Source organism: Ophidiomyces ophidiicola (genome assembly GCF_022830035.1).
Source record: "Ophidiomyces ophidiicola strain CBS 122913 chromosome Unknown scaffold_8, whole genome shotgun sequence".
NCBI lineage: Eukaryota > Fungi > Ascomycota > Eurotiomycetes > Onygenales > Onygenaceae > Ophidiomyces > Ophidiomyces ophidiicola.
The window spans coordinates 590,025-608,144 of NW_026054648.1; the positions used below are offsets into that span (position 1 = coordinate 590,025).

Consider the following 18,120-nt stretch of genomic DNA (forward strand, 5'->3'; position numbering starts at 1 on the left):
CCGGTCACCATTTTTGTTTTTTTCTCTATATTTTTGTTTTTTCTGGGGCTCTGGCAACTCTTTTCGTTTTCTCTTCTTCTCGTATGCGCGCGCGCAGCAGCATGACCGAACCGGCAAAAGCTCGAGTAAAGTAGAGTTGCGGTTGAACGAACTGGCACGGAAGCTTAAAAAAGCGCAAGAAGATGCCAAAAAATAAAAAATAAAAAAAAATGCAATGCAAAACAAACACCCTAGGGGAGAAACTCTCTCGGTGCATTGATGCCGAACAAATTTCGAACCGTCTCTACCCTCGCGTTTCTGGGCCCGGCGGCCGGCGGCCGGGCCATGATTCATTCAAACGGAGCGAGGGAAGGGGAGGGGGCGGCAGTTCGTGACTCGTTTCTTTCCCCTCGCGCTTTTGATGGCGAACGCCTCTCTTGGCTTGGCTGTCTGCAGTCTGTTTTCAGATCGCAAGTAGTGAGGCTGTACGCAGTAGGTAGGTAGGGTGTAGTTACGCACCACCGGCTCCCGTCACACTCGTGTTTGAGGATGTCTTGCCCGCCGGGGGAATAATAATAATAATAATCATGGGCAGTCGTGTGTGCAAGGCGCGCCGCGGGCAGGTTTGCAAGAAAAAAAAGTATGAATAAAAAATTGCTCAAGTGTTAGAATAGCAATAATAGCAATCTCGAGGGCCGGGCCCTCGTCAGTAGTGAGCTTGAGACGAACGATCTACTTTGCGCGCGGCCACACGACGGGCCTGGCCTCCCAGCCCCGGGTTGTCTGGCTGGCTGGCTGGCTGGGAGCCAGGAAACAGGGCGGTGTTCTTTTGATATTATTATGGCTATCATTATCATTATTATTGTCATCGCCATTATGATCATTTCCCATGATATCCTCCTTCTCCCTCTATCTCCCTCCCTCTCTCTCTCTCTCTTCTCTTCCCTGGGGAGGCATTTAGGTTTGATGCGGTTGATGAAAGAATTTAAAAAAGACATCCTCCCTCCCAGGGACAGGGATTCGTGCAGCAGACACTAAGGCGGCCGTCTCAGACGTCAAAAAAAGGCGCGCCCCCGGCGCTCCCAGCTGCAAAGCCCGCCCGTCCAGTTCGGAATAATTTACCCTCGGCCATCCCACAACCCACGAGACAGCTCCCCCTCTCTCTCCCTCTCTTGCCTGGGCCGGGCTCGCGCAGCGTGTTTTGCATTCATTATTGTGATGTTGCCCTGGGAGGTTGCGTGGCTGGGGCCAGGAACGCGCAATGGAGCGCGCGCGCGCGCTGGGCGGCCAGGCGCAGGTTGGTTAGGCGAGATGACGAGCAGCATCAGCAGCAGCAGCTCTGTTGCTGCTGCAAGCAGCCATGCGCACAAAAGCCGGTAATAATAATAATAATAATAATAATAATAATAATAATAATAATAATAATACTCAGGCCTGAGGCCCGTCCCGGTTCGTTTTGCAAGCCAGCAGCAGATGCCGGCGCGCGATGCACATTATTGGCCACGAGATTCCGAGCGACAGAACCCTTGATCCCTCCTCGGCCGCCGGCTTAGTAGTTTGAGGAGGATGTGTTATTATTATTATTGCCATTTCCCCTCTCCCCGCTCCTGTCAGTGATATCTATTTATTTACACCAAACAGGAGGGGGAGTTGCCACGATTAGTCCCTTCGACACGAGGGAACGGGCGAAGCCATCGCGCCAAAGCTTGTGCGGGATAATTCACCAGAACAGAAAGAGAGTTATGTACTAGGTAAGTAGTAAACCCGGAGCCAGTTGTCCGCGGAGAGTGCCCAGCCCGGCCGGCTGGGAAAATTAATTGACAGGTCTTTGGTTCTGACAGATGCAGGGATGGGCAGCGGCGCAGTGAAAGAGGGGGACCTTGTCCGTGCCTTACATACGGGATGGATGATGATGATGATGATGATGATGATAGACGTCGAAGTTCGGAAGCAGGCTGGGATGCCGGGCGGCTTGCCGGTTGTGACGGGCGGAGCCAGGCGATCAGCGAGCGATAGTTAGATGGTCAGTGAGTGATGCTTGAGTAGATGAACTACGACGACTACTACTACTACTGCTGCTGCTACTACTACTACTCTACTACTCTACTACAGCCGGGCCGAGGGCGGTGGCGGGCAGCGCGGCGAGAGCCCCCGCTAGCCAGCCAGCCTGAGGGGGAGCGGAGCCAGCCCAGCCACAGCACAACAACAAAGAACAAGATATGTAAAGCAGCGTCGTTTCTTCTGCTGCTGCGATCGAGCATGGGTGCGCAGCCTCCAATGCTACAGTGCCTGGAGAGCCTGGAGAGCCTGGAGCCTCCCCCCGGGCGCCGGCCTCTGCCTCACCGCCTGGCTGTGCTCGCTGCTGCTCCCCAACACTCCGGGCCCACGGCCTATCCTCACAACAGACATCAAGGAAATGAGAAGTGCAAATTAAACCCGCATCCCGCCAAGTCCCGCCGCGGTATCGGCCGTTCTAAGAATATGGCAATCGACCGGCGCAAAAAGGGTTTTTTGCTTTTCTCGCTCTCTTTGCTTTTGTGATCGCCCGCCCGCTCAACAGTCATTGCGATACGTCGCTTTTTTTTTTTTTTTGTTGCTCATGACTACGGAGTAGTTACAACAACAGACTATGATCTCTGATTCTGCTTTGGTCGTCGCGCCCCACGCCGCCGGAGTCGGGCGCCCTCCCGGCTCCTCCCAGGATGGCGTTTCTGGGAATGCGACCATGAAACCCGCGACTGCAATAATGCCTGCCTGTCTGCCAGTAGTAGTGGCAGCGGATGCCATCAACCAGCTAACTACTACAAACGGGGAACAATTGCCCTTGAAACCCCTGCCCGTCAGCGAATAGCCTCGTCGCAGCGCCGCCGTGCTTATTGCCGGCTGGTTCCAGCTAAAACTAGTTCTGCGGGCTGCTCTTATATCTCCAACGCTTCGAGTCTGATGGCATCCATCGTTGTACGATATAGGCAGGCAGGCCGGGGGGTCGTCGTCATGGCGGGCGTCCAAGACGCAATCAAGATACGGAGTACTCTATTTTAAATTGGGAGTATACCGGTGCGTCGATATGATGGATTATTCCTCCGGCCAGGCCCTCGCTCGCCCCGTGAGACCCCGATCTCTCCCGCCAGCACGAAATAGTCAGGAGGAAGAAATCATAATAATAAGAATAACAGGGGCGATCGGTGGTGCCTGTGATGGGACATGTCCATGTTCACATGCGCCTATAATGGCATGTTTCTATTAAACTGCCAGCCGGGGGCGGGGAGGCCCATCGGAGCAGAGATCTGACAGACGGCTGTCCCCCCGATCGCAGTCAGGTCGCATCTGAATCTGAGCACGGCTGCATGCCATCATCATCATTATTATTATTATTATCATATCTCGGGGGGCGGGACGGCGGGATTTTAGGTTAAAGCTCGCGCGCTGCTCCAGAGTCCTCTCGATATCCACCCAGGCCGGTCTCGTATAGATTTGGTACGCAGGAAGAGAGAGAGAGACGGAGCAATGCGGCAACTAGCTAGTCGCCGTCGTTAGTGGACAAGTTCTGCGTCTCCTCTGGATATGTATCCTCCGTGCAGTCCGTCACCACACCCTCCTATTCTTATCGCCAGTGCGCTGCCTTAGCCAACTAACTACTAGTTAGCCCGGTGACGGCATGTTTCAGTCCAGAACAGCGCAGACGCAGACCCCATTTTTTTATCTTTAATTCTTTTTTTTTCCTTTTTGGCAACCTTGGCTAGCCCGCGCGCGGATGGCCGCCCTGGGCTGGGGTTAGTGGACCGCCTCGACGTCGGAGGATGTGCGGCTGGAGGGCAGTTGGTTAGTTCGTTCGTTGGCTGTCACCATGCGGGCGGTCGCTTAGGCAGGGCCGGCCGGCGATGCACACGTGGAGAGTAGATTAGTTATAGCTACTACTACAGCTATGCAGATACTCTGCCAATCCCGCGTGCATCCGGCCTGGCTCTCCTATTATTCTGTATGTAACTAACTAGTTGACGATGCTGCCGTCGGGTTTCTCCTTCACCGCTCCTTCGCGCGCCGCTGATCGCTGATCGGCCTGTCGTTAGTTGGTTGTGCACCACCACTACCACCACCAAACACTACTCACCACCACCACCACCACCACCACTGCCCATCCAGCATCATCAAACCAAAGGGCCGCCCGTGCTTGGCGCAATAATGTCTCGCTGCTGCCCAGCCAAGCGCCCCCGACGGATACTGCAAGACACTCCCTCTGCCCGGCCCTGAATCAGGTTGCTTCTTGCCTCGCCGGCCGTCTAGCCCACCTGCTACTACACCCTTCTTGATCACCATCGTCGTCAGCGAAACCTCGCCTCCCATCCCTGCGTTCCCCTCCCCCCCTGGCGCGCGCCGTTGTGCGTCTGACAGCTCGTACGCCCCGTCGTCGTCGTCCCCCCACCCCTGGTCCTGCAGAGCAGAGTCGCCCTTTCAAACCGCCAGGATTCATTATTCGACCTGGCCTGCGGGGAGAGAGGGGGGGGGGGGGGCCTGGTTATACGGGCTGTCACCTGCAGGTACGGACATCCGGACCGCCCATGACTACGACGAACTGCCAATGCATGTCCACTTGTGGCTGTGGGAGGATGTCTATGCTAGCTAGCTATGTAGCTAACTAGCTGCTGCATACTACTCCCAGACGAGACTCTGCCTCACTATTACTACTGTGCTGCACCCAGCCAGGGACCTCGTGCGCGCGCGCGCCGGGGGGCGGCGATGCCTAGTTAGCCTCCTGGCGCCGGAAACGAACTCGCTTGCCTGCTGCAAAAAAATGCGCTGCTTTCCTTTCATTTCATTATTTTTGCTGTTTTGTGTTTGTTTCTGGTCTTGGGGCCAGCCTGCGTTTGGCGACCCAACGGCAAGGCCCTGCGGCAGTATCTCTAAGAACTGCGTGTTTAATCTATTTATTATTCTGCTTCTTCTTCACATGTGAGGCCTGCAGAATAATAGATTGCGTTGCCATGCCTCGCTACTGTCGTCCCGCTGCCAATAATCTATATCAATCAATGCCCGCACAACTCGAGACTGAAATAAATTATGCACCCAGGATTTTCCCAATTTCAACAATCTGGGAAATGAAAATCAGTCTGTGCTCCCATCGGCACCGATCTGACCAGGCCCCTCCGCGGTCTGGCCGCGCTCCAAGCATGCCCAAAGCGCGCGCCCGCGACGCTCCTGCGCCCGGGCCTGTTGCTGTGTGGTCACCAGACTACTTCCCCCTTCGGGAGCCTCCGCGCGGCCCCGCCGCCAACCACCGCAGACACACCCGCCGGTCGACCCTGCGTCCACCCGGCGAACGCACCCTTAGGGCTTCGCGTAATCCGCTGGCAGCGTCGAGATCGTCTGTCTGCACTTCCTTCCTTCAGCTGGATATACTACTCCACCGCGAAAAAACGCTGTCGGTGTTGCACAGCTCGCCAAGCAGGTAGAAGAACCTCGTGGAGCTCCCGTGGCTGGGATACATAGAACAACTCCGTGCCGCAGGCCTGTGCCCGGCCTCACTCGTTGCGACCGGCGCAAGCTCGGTGACGTGCGCGCCAATGACGGCGTACAGCCGCAGCAGGTAGGTCCGCCCCGAGATCTGTCACCACGGCGTCGAAGAGCGCTTGGTGCGGGCGCCAGGCCCTCCTGCTCTCTCCGGGACGACTCCCGCTCGCGGAAGCTTGTACGGCCAGGATGCGACCCAAGAGACCTCTCTCCCGTCAAAGGATTCGTGCGGTACGCAGAGACTGGCATTCCCGCTAGGAAAAAAAAAAAAAAAAAAGAAGAACATACAATTATTAGCTCAGGGCAAGGTGTGGCACGGGCGACGATGAACCAGGGCTGGGGAGGAGGGGAGGGGGGGAGGCCCGGCCGGCCAGGCCAGGGAAGTTCTGCATACTAATTGGCTGTGAGGACGGTCGTCTGGTCTGGGCTGATGGCCAAGCTCACCGGGAGCGACGCTCCGAGGGCCGTTGACAACGTTTTGGAGCTGTCCCATCAGAGCTGCTTGAGTAACTTGTGACGGCGGCTTTTGCCCACAGTGCTCCTCGACGGCGTAGAGGAACGTGCGGCTGGCGGAGAGTTTCCAGCCAGGACGGCGCCCCAGAGCCCCCGGTGGTGAAACAGCGGTTTGAGCGCGCGCCCTTCTGCTCGACGACCTGCACCCGTCACGATGCGGCTGCTGGCCCGTACGTGCCCACAAACGCCAAGTTCGCTCGAGCGATGATGGGAGTGCTGAGAATGCAAGGGGAGCAGCCAGAGCTGGAGGAGGATTTGCTTCATTTACCAGGAGTAAGATTACTGGTGGTCCTGCTGCTTCTTCTGCCTCTGCTTCTCTTCCCGTCCCCCGGGAGGAGGAGGAGGAGGAGTGGTGCGTTGCAACCCGCGCCAAAAAGAAAAAAGGAGAAGGACGGGATCACGTCGGACCTGAGCGAAAGGGGCCTTGCTGCTGCGAGGATTTGAGGGGCTTCGCAGGGTGTCTTGTCTTGTCTTGTCTTGTGTGTGTATGTGTGTTTTTTTTTTTTTCTGGCGATGTCCGGGCTGGAGGGAAGACAAGTAGTACGTCTGTATCAGGAACGTCGTAGCGCAAGGATGATGTTCAAGGGAGATATCCAAGGGTGGTGGTGTGGTGTGTCTCTCTCTCTGTCTCTCTGTCCCTCGGAAGATCAAGAACAAGAACGCAGCAGCGTCAAGGCGGGGGAGGAGGGGAAGCCGTCGAGTAGGCAGTTGACTAGTTATTCCTTGCCTTAACGACAAGAAATATAAGGCGAGGAACAACAAAGACCGCCCGCCTCAGATACATAACTACCTAGTGATATGTTTCAGCAGGCAGCAAAAAACCCCCCAGCTGTGTGTGCGGGAGAGACCCTGGGTTGTTTCACCCGTCGTCCAACGGCTGCACGCTTCTTGTTTTGTTTTTTTTTTTTTTTTTTTTTGGCCTTGGTTGGTTGGCAGCGACCGATGTAATAATAATGACCTGCAGGGAGTTGGCCGCCCGGTCGAACGAACAATGGCGTGGTTTGTGATTATTGTTCAGCCCCGTGAGGGTTCGATGCTTGATGCGGGGAGGGCCGAACTGCAATGCTGCCTGGGGGGCCGTGCGTGAACCACCTGTATCCTACTGCCAGTTCATCGACGGTAGTCTACGGAGTAACTAGCTGTCTGGTCACTACCTACTCGTGTAGTTAACTAGATGCCCGAGCCCGTCGGGCGTGTCTTGACTGATGAATCTATGTGAATTCCATTGCACCAACAAACTAACTAGTTAACTATAGAGCGGAGTTGAGAGTCTTCACCATCTGCTAATCAACCACACAAACGACCCCCCTTCCCACCCTCCCCCCCAGCATCCAGGGCAACGGGGAGCCTCTCGAAACGGCCGCCACAACCCGTTCGTGGCGGCTGAGGGTTCGTCTCGTCGGTGTGCTGCTGTGCTGCTTTCTGAACGAACATGTTATTCTAGGGAATGACGTAGCATGCACACCAGCTGGCCTAGTCCATGGATATCAGAAAAGAGGGTCAACGCTCATCAGGCGTGTACATACCAGGCCTATTTCCATTCTTGGGCCCAAGGACCTGCCTGTACTCAAGAACGAAAAGGCGAACCACGAATAAACAAAGTCCAAAAAAGGGGGCCCCGAAGTGGTTGAAATTGCAAAAAATAAAAAAAATAAAAACGCCGCCACACAATACACAATACTACCCGGAGGGCACACGCACCCGGCAATACATATATCGCCGCTCTTAGTTTTCGTATTATTATTTACGAGACTTGCAGCAGAAGCGGCAGCAGGTCCTCGAGTGTATCGGGTAATAAATGGTGCGCTCGGGCGGGCAGACATAGCGGTTGCCGCAGCGGTCGTGGGGACCCCAGCTCGTGTGGCCGCAGGTGTGCACGTAGTACGCTTTTCGACACATTTGGGGGAAGGAGGCCGGCCACTTACGAGGATGACTTGGGGGTTAGGGACGGGGAAAAAAGGAGTACTCGGGATTCGATAGAAGAAAGGTGTTGGTTGGCAAGGCAGCGAGTTGGGTTTATCGAGAGGAGATGAACAAGCTGGATGTTGGTCTCGTCTCGTCTCGTCGTCGTCGTCGATGAACAAGAAGGGTTCTAACATTATATAGCTACATTAGTCAAAGACGGGAATGGGGGGAGGGGGCTGCGAAGGAGCTGGGTGCATGCCTTTGCTCTGGTGTTCTGGTGAGCGGTAGCATTGTGAAAAAGATGGAAGGGCCCAATTTATAGGCGGGCTCACAGTGGACGAAAACGGCCATTATTTGCAGGCAGCTATGCTTGGGCATACAATGCGCAAGAGTGAGGCGGATGGGCCCGCGGGAGGTTGAGGGAGGGGAGTGGGCCGGGCAGAGGCCAATACAACCAGGCAACACTCGCCTGCAGGAAGAACGAGTCAGAGCAGGCGCTCTACAGATCCGGGCGGGTGTTGGTCTCTCTCTTTCTGACGGGGGATAATATTCAGCAAACGGGCCATGGCATGTGCTGGTGTGCATGAGTCGACGCCGGCCAACGGCGGATGCCATGCATTGCCCCAAGCGGATAGGGTTGCACGGGTCAGACTCAACGGCGAGCGCAGATAGGCCGGAAGACACATCCGCCAGAAGATTGGACAGCAGCGCAGCATGCGCGTTGGAGGAGGATGTCGACACATCGTCTCCGAGAACAGAGAGAGAGAGAGCGCGCGCGCTGATTGGCAGGGGCGCGGGTAGGCTACCATGGCGGCCAGCCTGTGAGAGGCGCGCGCGCGAGCGAGCGAGCAGCTTCGCGCGGGCAAACATGAACCTGCACAGACCCGGCCGGATCAAGAGCTGTGTGCGACGAGAGGGATGCAGGCATTCGCGCCGTGATTCGCAGCCCTGCACCGGCGTTGCGAGCCGACACACGGTCAGTCTGGCTGTGCGACCGCGCAGGCGAGCGCAGATGAACAAGACCGGCCAACACGGGATGTCCGCATCGGGGCAAAAAGGGTGTGCGCATGCTGCCGCAGCTTGGAGCCGAGATACAGATGGATGTCGGTGGTGGTGGCACCGGGCGTGTTCCTCGCGGCGGAGGCGCTGCGGTTCGTTCCGATGCCAATCACGACCGGGCGTTCCTTCAGTGCCCGATGGCTGTGACAGGGCGGAATGGGAGAGAATAGCCAGACGCGATATAGGCCGGTGGCTATACCCGCAGCATCAAACAGCGGCGTGATAGTGGCAGGGTAGGCAGTGCCAGCGAGGAATACGCCGCAGCGCCGGAAAAGGACGGTGAAACCGCTCGCTGTACGAGCTCTTGGCGGGAGTGTGAAGAAGCGGCATGCCGGTCGACATCACGGCGGACGAAGGCATGAGGGTATGAGTGAGCGTGCAGGCGCAGGACTGGCCGTGACGGCGGCGGTGCTGCGGCTTGGAGGGCGTCGTAGGCGGCGCGGCTGAGACGCAGCCAGGGGGCGGCGTGCTGCGCCTGTCAGGTAGTTATGTAGTTAGGCCGCCAGGTACGGAGCAGTTGGCTAGGTAGCTACAGAGGAGACTGGCTATATAGGAGGAGAGCAGAGTACTCCGTCCATCACTACAGAGTCGTCGACAGTACTTGGCTGTGGGGAGAATTAACACCACCCGGAGCACTGTTAACCCGTTAATTAGTTAACTAATTAGCCACCTAACTAGCTAGTTAACTAGTTAATTAACTAGCTACCTAACCGCTCACAACCTCAACTTCAGCTTCAACCTCCCTCACTCACTCACTCACTCTCCCTCCCTCCACCACCACCCGCCATGCCACCCTCCCCGCCGTCGAACACGCTGCTCATCACCGACCTGCGCCGCCCCGCGCTCTTCCAGCCCGCGCACCTGGCCGCCGTACGCACCCGCCTCGCCGCCGTCGCCCCGCTCAACTCGTTCGCCGCGCTGCCCGCCCTGCGCCGCATCGTGTGCTCGTTCGCCACCGCCGCCGCCGCCGTGCGCGCCCGCCAGCTCCTCGAGACTGACGACGGCCTCGACCTCGATCTACGCGCCGCCCGCATCTACTTCGGCGCGCCCACACCCGTCGCGCACGACGACCCCGCCGCCGCCGCTGCCCGCCGCCTGCTCGACGCCCCGCTCGCCGACAAGCTGTTCTTCATCAGCCCGCCGCCCAGCCCGCCGCACGGCTGGGTCGTGCGCAACGAGCACCCGCCCAACAAGGACGTGCACGCCGCCGACCTGGCCGCCGCCCTCGCCTGTCTGGACGCCCGCGCGCCCGCCTGCCCTGCGGCCAATCCGCCCCAGACCCCGCGCTCCGACGACGACCAGGACAACGACAACAACAACAACAGCGACGACGACGTCTCGCCCACCGGCTCCAACACCACCACCCTGATCTACCACCCCGGTGCCCACGGCTGCTGCCCGACCCTGCCCGCCGTCATGGTCGAGGACACCACGCTCGTTGCGGATGAGATGCTCGGCGTCGGCCCCGTCGAGCTGCCGCACCGCCGCATTCTGGCCCACACCCCGCGCCCGCCCGTCGAGCTGATGCCGTGAGCGAGGGACTTGTTTTATTTGTTTCGGAGCATGGGAGCGGAGTTTTGTTGTGTGCTGGGTGTTGGTTGGGTCTGGTTTGTTACTCCTGTTGGGTTTATATGCAAGGCGTTGGGTGCTTGTCTTTTCTTGGGTCCGGCAACGGCACCGTACCTAGGTACATGTTCCTTGCCGTTGAGGAAACGCACTGCGAATAATACATAGTATCCCGGAACATACCACAGAATCGCCTTGCTGCACAACTGTCATTATTGCCTGTGGATTGACGTGTCTATCATGCCACACATACACCGTTCATCTTATATTAACACTATATACCATATTATATCATATCATATCACAGCCCCCCCTTGACCTTGACCTCGATGCCCCGTAACACCCCGTACAGCAGCGCACTCGCAACCATCGCGACCTCGAACCCGATATCGCCCGTCGTGCGCGCGACCGGCCCCACGAACCAATTCTGCGACATGCACGGCACCGCCAGCGCCAACGCCAGCACCGCGGCCGCCAGCGCCGACCACCCGCTCGGCAGCGCCGCCGCGTCGTTCCAGATCGCGTGGTCGTAGGACTCGTAGCGCTTGCGCCGGAACACCACGTGCTCGACGGCCACGATGGCGAAGAACGCCGCCGACCAGTACGCGATCACGCCGACGAAGTTCTCCAGCGCGGCCACGAAGCTGGACGCCGCGCGCACGGCGACGGGGACGATGATGGCGACGAACACCAGCGCGAACAGCGCGCGCGGCACGCGCGCCAGCACCGGCAGCAGGATCTGGAAGTTCAGCGTGATGGCGTAGATCGTCGCCGCGATGTTGCCCAGCGTCGAGAACGCGAGCAGCACCGTGACGAACGCGCCGAACCCGCCCGCCGAACCGGTCAGCATCGCCGCGAAGATCCCGCCCACCGACCCCGTGGCGTACGCCGCCGCCCACGCCGGCACGTTGGGCACCGCGCCGCCAATCGCCGCCCCGAGGACCATGAGCGGCACCGTGGGCACGAACAGCCCGAGGTACACGGATGTGAAGATTCGTTTGCTGCCGTCGTCGCCCTGGTCGTTAGTTGTAGCTCATTATGGTGGTGTATTATATTATGCCACGGAACAAACACTCACGAAGAAACTTCCGGCGAGATGTACGTGCAAAAGTCCGAGCTGAGCGCCGCCCACGGCACCAGATACCCAGCAATCAGGCCTCCGAACGACAGCACGGCCGGCGCCGACGCCGGGCGCGCTTCAACCTGCCTGCTGAGGTGCCGGCCGCCACAGCCCGTCGCAATCACGATGCCCGCGAGGATGGGGATCCAGCCGTATCGCTCATACTGATGCAGCACTCGGTATCCGAAGAAGGATATGACCAGCGACAGCACGGCCACGGTGACTATTCCCACGTTGACGCTGACGTTGCTGTTGAGCGCCGAGAGCGTCTGTCCGCCGATGACGCAGTCGATGATGGTGAATCCCGAGACCGTGGCCAGGTTGAGGAGGACGACGATGCTGGCGATGTAGAGACTGCAACGAGGATTAGTCCGGTGGTTGTCGGGAGGAAGGGGCGGGCGTTTCGCTGACCCAAAGCTGTAGCGAGCCTGTATCATCTGGCGCAGCCCGGTCTTCGGGCCCAGAATCGACAAGTACGCCGGCGGCGCGGTGCAAAGCGCGTTGAAGAATACAATCACCAGAGAAGCATCTCGTAGACTCAAGTTCAAGCTGAGCGTGCCGACCATCCCGGTGACGACCCTATTTCCGGCAAGCAGAAGAAACTCAGTCGTCCAGTCAGCACCTCTCGGGGTCTGCTGCCGACGGAACAGAAGCCACTCCACGTCGAACGAAGCATCAAACTCACGGTAGTAGGTTGCAGCTCATGGTGAACCACAGCAGAAACACATTCCCCACGCGCTTGTCCGTCCGATCCTCGACCGCGATGGGCACGACGCCGCGGACCTCGACGCCCCACGCCGCCAGCCGGCGCCAGACGGACTGGCTGAAGCGTACAACCCCAGACCCTTTCTTCTCTTGCGTATGAATCGCCGTTTTGTCTTCGGTCGATTGCTGTTCTCCGTCCTTTTCGACGTCGTGGACCGCGGGGTAGGCGGCGCCGTCGCCACAGGCGTCCGATCGTGGATGTGCTTGGGCCGGCAACATCGTGTGTTAATTGAAGGAGAGAAAAGAAAGACGCAAAGAGAGCTGAGAAAGTGATTGTATTATTTGTATATCAAGCCATCGCGAGCAAGAATCCAACCGCCTCGTGCCTAAGTTCGCGATCGAGTCATAAAAAAAAAAAGCGGGATGAAGCTGTCTTATCTTATCGCGCGAAAGATAAGCTTTCCCGTCGGGACTTTCGGCATTAGAAAACAACCAGACGGCAATGCACACAAACTGATTGAGGTTTCGTTCCAGGCCACAGGTTCGACGCCGGCGGGCCTTCTGGGAATGGAAATTTTTGGACAAATTGCGGATATGGAGCTGTGTAGTGCGGTCTATCCGCCAGCAAGAACGAATTGGAAGTAGCGGGAGCAGTTACGATATCTACCACCTGACATGCAGTTCTGTAAGTCCTGGACGTACGTACAGATTTCCGAAGATGATGCAGTATATCCCATCCCATCCCATCCCGTTGTACACACAGGTCGACTGATGATCGCCAGAGGCCGGCGGCGAGCCATTCAGAGACCGTCCTAACCCCGAAACCCGAGCCGATCGATATACTTGCTTTATCAAGGGCCCATGAAAACACATCTCCTCACGAGGGAAACAAGACGACGGCGGAATTCTGGACAACCTTTGGGCCCAGAGCAGCAGCCAGCTCGGCGACAATGCCTTTTATGGAATGAGGTTCTTTGATATTCGAGATGTCCCAGTCAACTAAATTCTAAAAAATGCTGTCAATATCTGGGAAAAAGCACAAACAGGGTGATAGGCGCGGACGTACATCCATATCTACCAAGGTACCGCGAACGAGAAGGCGCCAGTGATCGAGATCGACGGTCGCCTCCAGCTGCTTTAGCGTCATGACTCCTGGCATGCGAATGTCGAATAGAGACATCTCGTTTTCGTTGGGCAGGACGAAGTCGTCGTTTTCCTTTTCTGGATCCGAATCGTGACTCTCGGAAAGGGAGACGTATCTTCGTCTTGCTAACTTCTTGGTGTAACATTCCAATGGGTTCCATAGAAGTGTCTCCGGATCTACATCGATGTGTTAAGATCGTGACCGGGCTTTTATCTTCGGGCGACCACTATACCTAGTAAGAATTGCGGTCGAAACGCCGCCTTGTACAACATTTTGGGGCAAGAGTGTATGTAAAACCCTGCGCCAGGGGATTAGCAGCTAGTTTACGCCAACATCAATACGCGGCGACTGACCCATGTAGTAATACTTATAACCTTCCTCGATGGCCATTGCAAGCTCCCTCATGGCACTCAGCTTTCCAAATTCCCATTGCTCGTAATCCGGATCATAGCTTCATACCGATTAGCGTTCACTACGTACATGGATAGTGGGAAAAGTTGCACCGACTAGATATAAACCGAGCTCATGCCATTGGGTAGCAGGTCAAGGACACCAACGGCAATAACCTTCCCATCGAGGCGGTAGCATTGATGGTAAGATCCTTGTCTTTGCTGTTTCTCGCCGCGCCGCACGATTGTACGGCTAATTCCGGAGCAGAGAAATCGTTTGAAATCCGATTGCTTCCACCGTTCTTCTCTGTCTTTGTGTACCGCCATTTGATATTTCAAAAAGACATTATACCTAGCTATCCTTAAGCAAGACGAATGCCCTAGGCGCGGGGCTCGACTTACTTCTCCAGTGATAGTGAGTCGGCCTCTATTTTCACTTCAAATTTATGGGCCGGCTCAATGGGCAGCTTCGTTTTCGGGTTAATTGGGCGCGGGAGCTGACTATATTCCGCTTCATGCACTCTTTGCCTAAGATCGAAGGTGTTCTTGCGAGACTTAGCTTCCCTAGGGCCAGAATTTTAGACGGACAACGCAAAAGTTCACAATAAGCGGCCTAAAAATGGGTATTGTAACAAAGAAAATACGTACTGTCTTGTCTTCGGACAAAGCATCGCCGCATTCCGAATATATTCCTGGCCCAGAACAAACCTATTCCAGCGGTTGAGAGCCTTTCTCTGGTCTTTTCTTGGCTTATATTCAGCTGCTTCCAGTCTAGACAGACCGTCAGGCCGGAGATCAGCTAAACACGCAGAAAAAAAAAAAGGAAAAAAGGAAAAAAGCTTTTGCATTGAGCGAGATGCGGACCTCATGGTATAGTGCGGGCAGCATGACCGCTCTAGATTTTGCTTGTAATAGAGAGTACCGGATCTGGTGCATATTGTCAGAGGCTGATGGATCAAATCAGAGATGTCGCTGGAGAAACGCACCTCCTCCACCCGCGAGTGAGAAGTTCTTCATATTCCTGAACGCGAACTTGAGTGGACGAGGCGTAGAAACTAGCACCTATGCGGAGTCAGGGTGGTACATCTTTCAAGCTAGGAAAAACACGGAGAGCTGACTGACTTCCATTCTCGAATTTGCCTTTGCAGTACCCACAGCCTTGCCGTTGGTATCCTTTTGAACGGGTAGTTGTTTAGTATATCTGCCAAAGAAAAAAGAAGAAAAAGAAAGATAGAGGGGTATCCAGGAAAGAAAGTTCAAGGCAAAGAGCCAATGGGTATTCTATAGCATGTAGAATGGCAAAACACCCCCACGGGATATCACAACGGGGCAGCGGGCGATTCCGCCGCTACCGCAGCTAGCTGGCGCGTGGATATCCGGCGGGTGGAGACGTGTGCAAGACCATTGGGAAGTGAAAGTATGCAGACAAGGCAAGGCCAAAGTGAAAGTGAAGCCGACAAACCTACCACGCGGAGCAAAATACGACAGCGAGGCCAGCGGGGGTGCAGGCCCATCCACCATGCTGAGAGGATGCAGTCGGTGATTGGAGGCTGGGCTTTTATGGGGGGGGGGGCGAGAAAGGGGGTTGGAAGCTTCACACTGGGTAGATAAATAATAAGTGAGGGGGTGGGCAGGCCCAGGCAGGACGGAGTAGGCAGGCCAGGCTATATTGCGGTTATTTGCGCGTGGGCTCTTGGAAATGTGCACAGAATGTAGATCTTCAGCTGTGGCTCGCTGGCGTCCAGCTGGCAGTGAGGAAGGGCGATGGTATCTACAGAGGATGTTCTTCGTTGGCCGGGCCAAGGTGGTTAACTAGCTAAGTGGAGCAGGGATGGGTGGTCCGGGCGGCGGTCACATGATAATTCTCACGTGATATGGCGTAGTTAGTTAGTTAAGGTTAGGTACCGTTACGTAGACGCCCCGCCGGCACGATCTACGGTATCTTGCTTCTTCGCCCATTACTTCTATATATCATTAATTCTACGAACTTGGGCGTAGCTGGCACTCGATGGCAGCATCCAGGCTGAGGTAAGCAGCGGCGCTACGAAGGCGGTGTGACGGGGTTCTGCCGAGCTCTTGGCATCACAATTCCGCTGCGAACGAGGTGTGAACAGGTGGACGGCAGGTGGTGGTGTGGTGCTACGGGAGGGAGAGAGAGAGAGAGAGAGGATGTCGGTCCATTTTATTTCGTCCCAGGCTGATTGCCGTAGGGATGGGCCGTGTGCCGGCTCCGCTAGAAGGGAATGCCCCTGCTGGGCGGCGAGACGGGGGGAGGGGGGCGAGTGCGGTACGACAACGCAGCATTGGCCCACGGGCGACGGGCAGCACGGTCGCTGGGGAGGCTGCGAGAAGGGAAGGAAGAGGATGCGACGTCGCGGGACGATAGGCGGTTCCCGAGCGGGTGTTTTTGGTTTTCGTCATGCATGCAGGGACCGCAGCGACGAAAGGGCGGGCGCGGGGCACGTGCCTGGTGGGAGGGACGAGGAGAGGAGAGGACGTGAGCGGTGGCGGCGGCCGGGCAGGGGTCGGGAGGCAGGGGGGGAGGCATCCGGGACGCGGTGGTGGGAGTACAGCGTAGACTACGGAGTACGGAGTAGTTAACTAGATGATAGTTAACCCACTGGTTACTGCGTAGAGTCACTGACTAACCCGCGAACAGTACGGAGTACTCCGTACGGAGTCCCTAGAGGGCGAAGGGCGGTGGGAAAGCTTCGCGGGCGGCGATCCAGGCTGGGCGGGAGCGGCGGGCTGCGGGCCTCACTGCGACCGGCCACGTGCGCCCACCGCGCCAGCTGGCAGGGCGGGCGGCGTACGGCGTGCCAGACCGCGCGCCCAGCTAGTGCCGCGCGCCGTAGTTCCCGCGCGTTGAAACGCCGGGCTGGCTTGCTCTCGCTCGCCCTCCGCCGCCGCCCGCCCGCCGCGCGCGAGCTGCTGCTGCTGCTGCTGCTGCTAACTGCTGCCCGGTCGGCTGGCTGGCTTGCTGGCCGCTCCCATTATTTAAGCCTGCGCGCCCGCCACCCCCCCCCCTACCCCCCCCCCCCCCCCCCCCCCCCCCCCCCCCCCCCCCCCCCCCCCCCCCCCCCCCCCCCCCCCCCCCCCCCCCCCCCCCCCCCCCCCCCCCCCCCCCCCCCCCCCCCCTTGCTCGCTTACTCTCGTGCTCATCCTCATCCTCATCTTCATCGCTGCTTGCACTCTCCTACCTTCGAGCTCTTCCTTCCATACCCCCCCTGGCCCCCGCCCGTACCACCCAATTCGCCCCCTCGTGTTTTCTCGCTTCTTCCTCTCCGACTTCTTTTTTTTTCTCTCTTCCTTTCGATGGCCCAAACTCGCACCATGGAGTCTCGCACCGGCCGCTCAAACCAACGTGAGTACAATAAATACAAAAATCACCAAAAAAAAAAAAAAAAAAAAAAAAAGACAGCTAACCAACCACCCGTGCGCCAGGCTACGGCTCCAACGGCGAGCGTCTCGTCGCCGGCGTCGTGCCCGTCTCGCCCGACAAGTCCAAGATCCTGCTCATCCAGTCCGCGCGCCCCGGCGCCTGGGTGCTGCCCAAGGGCGGCTGGGAGCTCGACGAGCCCTCCGCCCAGCAGGCCGCCTGCCGCGAGGCCTGGGAGGAGGCCGGCGTCGTCTGCACCGTGCTGCGCGACCTGGGCGCCATCGCCGACATGCGCACGCCCGCCCAGATCACCGCGAAGGCGCCCCGCGTCGTCTACCAGTTCTTCGAGGTGCGCGTCGACCGCGAGGAGCCGCAGTGGCCCGAGATGCACAAGCGCAAGCGCCAGTGGGTGTCCTACGCCCAGGCCGCCGCCGCCCTGACCGCCCGCCCCGAGCTGCTCGAGGCCCTCAACCGCAGCTCCGTCAAGCGGTAGTCTCATCGCCATCTCTCTTTCTCTCTCTCTCTGTCATCTCTCTCTTCTCGCATTGCCTTTCAAAAGCTCGACGGCTCTCCTTCCAGCGTTCTGTTTGCCATTCTCGCTCTATCTAAACCGCCGCTTTGTCCTTTTCCTGTCCTTCTGTATCGGAAGAGACCGCCCCAGTCCACCGCCATCCAGCTACACGGGCCCCTCCGGCGCCATCCCACCACCTATCTCGGAGCATCTCGCAGTCTCATCTCTTGGGGATCTGGGTAATGATCTGCTGCCATTTTTTTCTGATAAATACGAGCATTGCGTTTTGGGCCATTACATCTGCATTACAACCATAGACTTGCGTTTTTTTTATTTTTATTT

General features: G+C 57.5%; 4 protein-coding genes across 4 annotated transcripts; 2 read left to right on the plus strand and 2 right to left on the minus strand.

Annotated features, from left to right (window-relative positions):
• Positions 1-9,750: 9,750 nt before the first annotated feature.
• LOZ57_002887 (uncharacterized protein) lies at positions 9,751-10,497 on the plus strand (the record flags this gene model as incomplete). The annotated part of the gene is made up of 1 exon (XM_049251945.1): positions 9,751-10,497. One exon carries the CDS (start codon positions 9,751-9,753, stop codon positions 10,495-10,497), a length of 747 nt encoding a protein of 248 aa, XP_049109263.1.
• Positions 10,498-10,831: 334 nt separating this feature from the next.
• Positions 10,832-12,634, minus strand: LOZ57_002888 (uncharacterized protein; the record flags this gene model as incomplete). Its single annotated transcript, XM_049251946.1, has 4 exons — positions 10,832-11,531; positions 11,609-12,004; positions 12,062-12,229; positions 12,336-12,634. 4 exons carry the CDS (start codon positions 12,632-12,634, stop codon positions 10,832-10,834), a joined length of 1,563 nt encoding a protein of 520 aa, XP_049109264.1.
• A 598-nt stretch (positions 12,635-13,232) lies between these two features.
• On the minus strand, positions 13,233-15,016 carry ATE1 (Arginyl-tRNA--protein transferase 1; the record flags this gene model as incomplete). The annotated part of the gene is made up of 9 exons (XM_049251947.1): positions 13,233-13,361; positions 13,422-13,675; positions 13,732-13,797; positions 13,853-13,950; positions 14,291-14,452; positions 14,537-14,659; positions 14,780-14,815; positions 14,875-14,950; positions 15,007-15,016. 9 exons carry the CDS (start codon positions 15,014-15,016, stop codon positions 13,233-13,235), a joined length of 954 nt encoding a protein of 317 aa, XP_049109265.1.
• A 2,205-nt stretch (positions 15,017-17,221) lies between these two features.
• LOZ57_002890 (uncharacterized protein) lies at positions 17,222-17,760 on the plus strand (the record flags this gene model as incomplete). The annotated part of the gene is made up of 2 exons (XM_049251948.1): positions 17,222-17,252; positions 17,333-17,760. The coding sequence occupies 2 exons, from the start codon at positions 17,222-17,224 to the stop codon at positions 17,758-17,760; spliced, it is 459 nt and encodes a 152-aa protein (XP_049109266.1).
• Between the last annotated feature and the right edge of the window lie 360 nt (positions 17,761-18,120).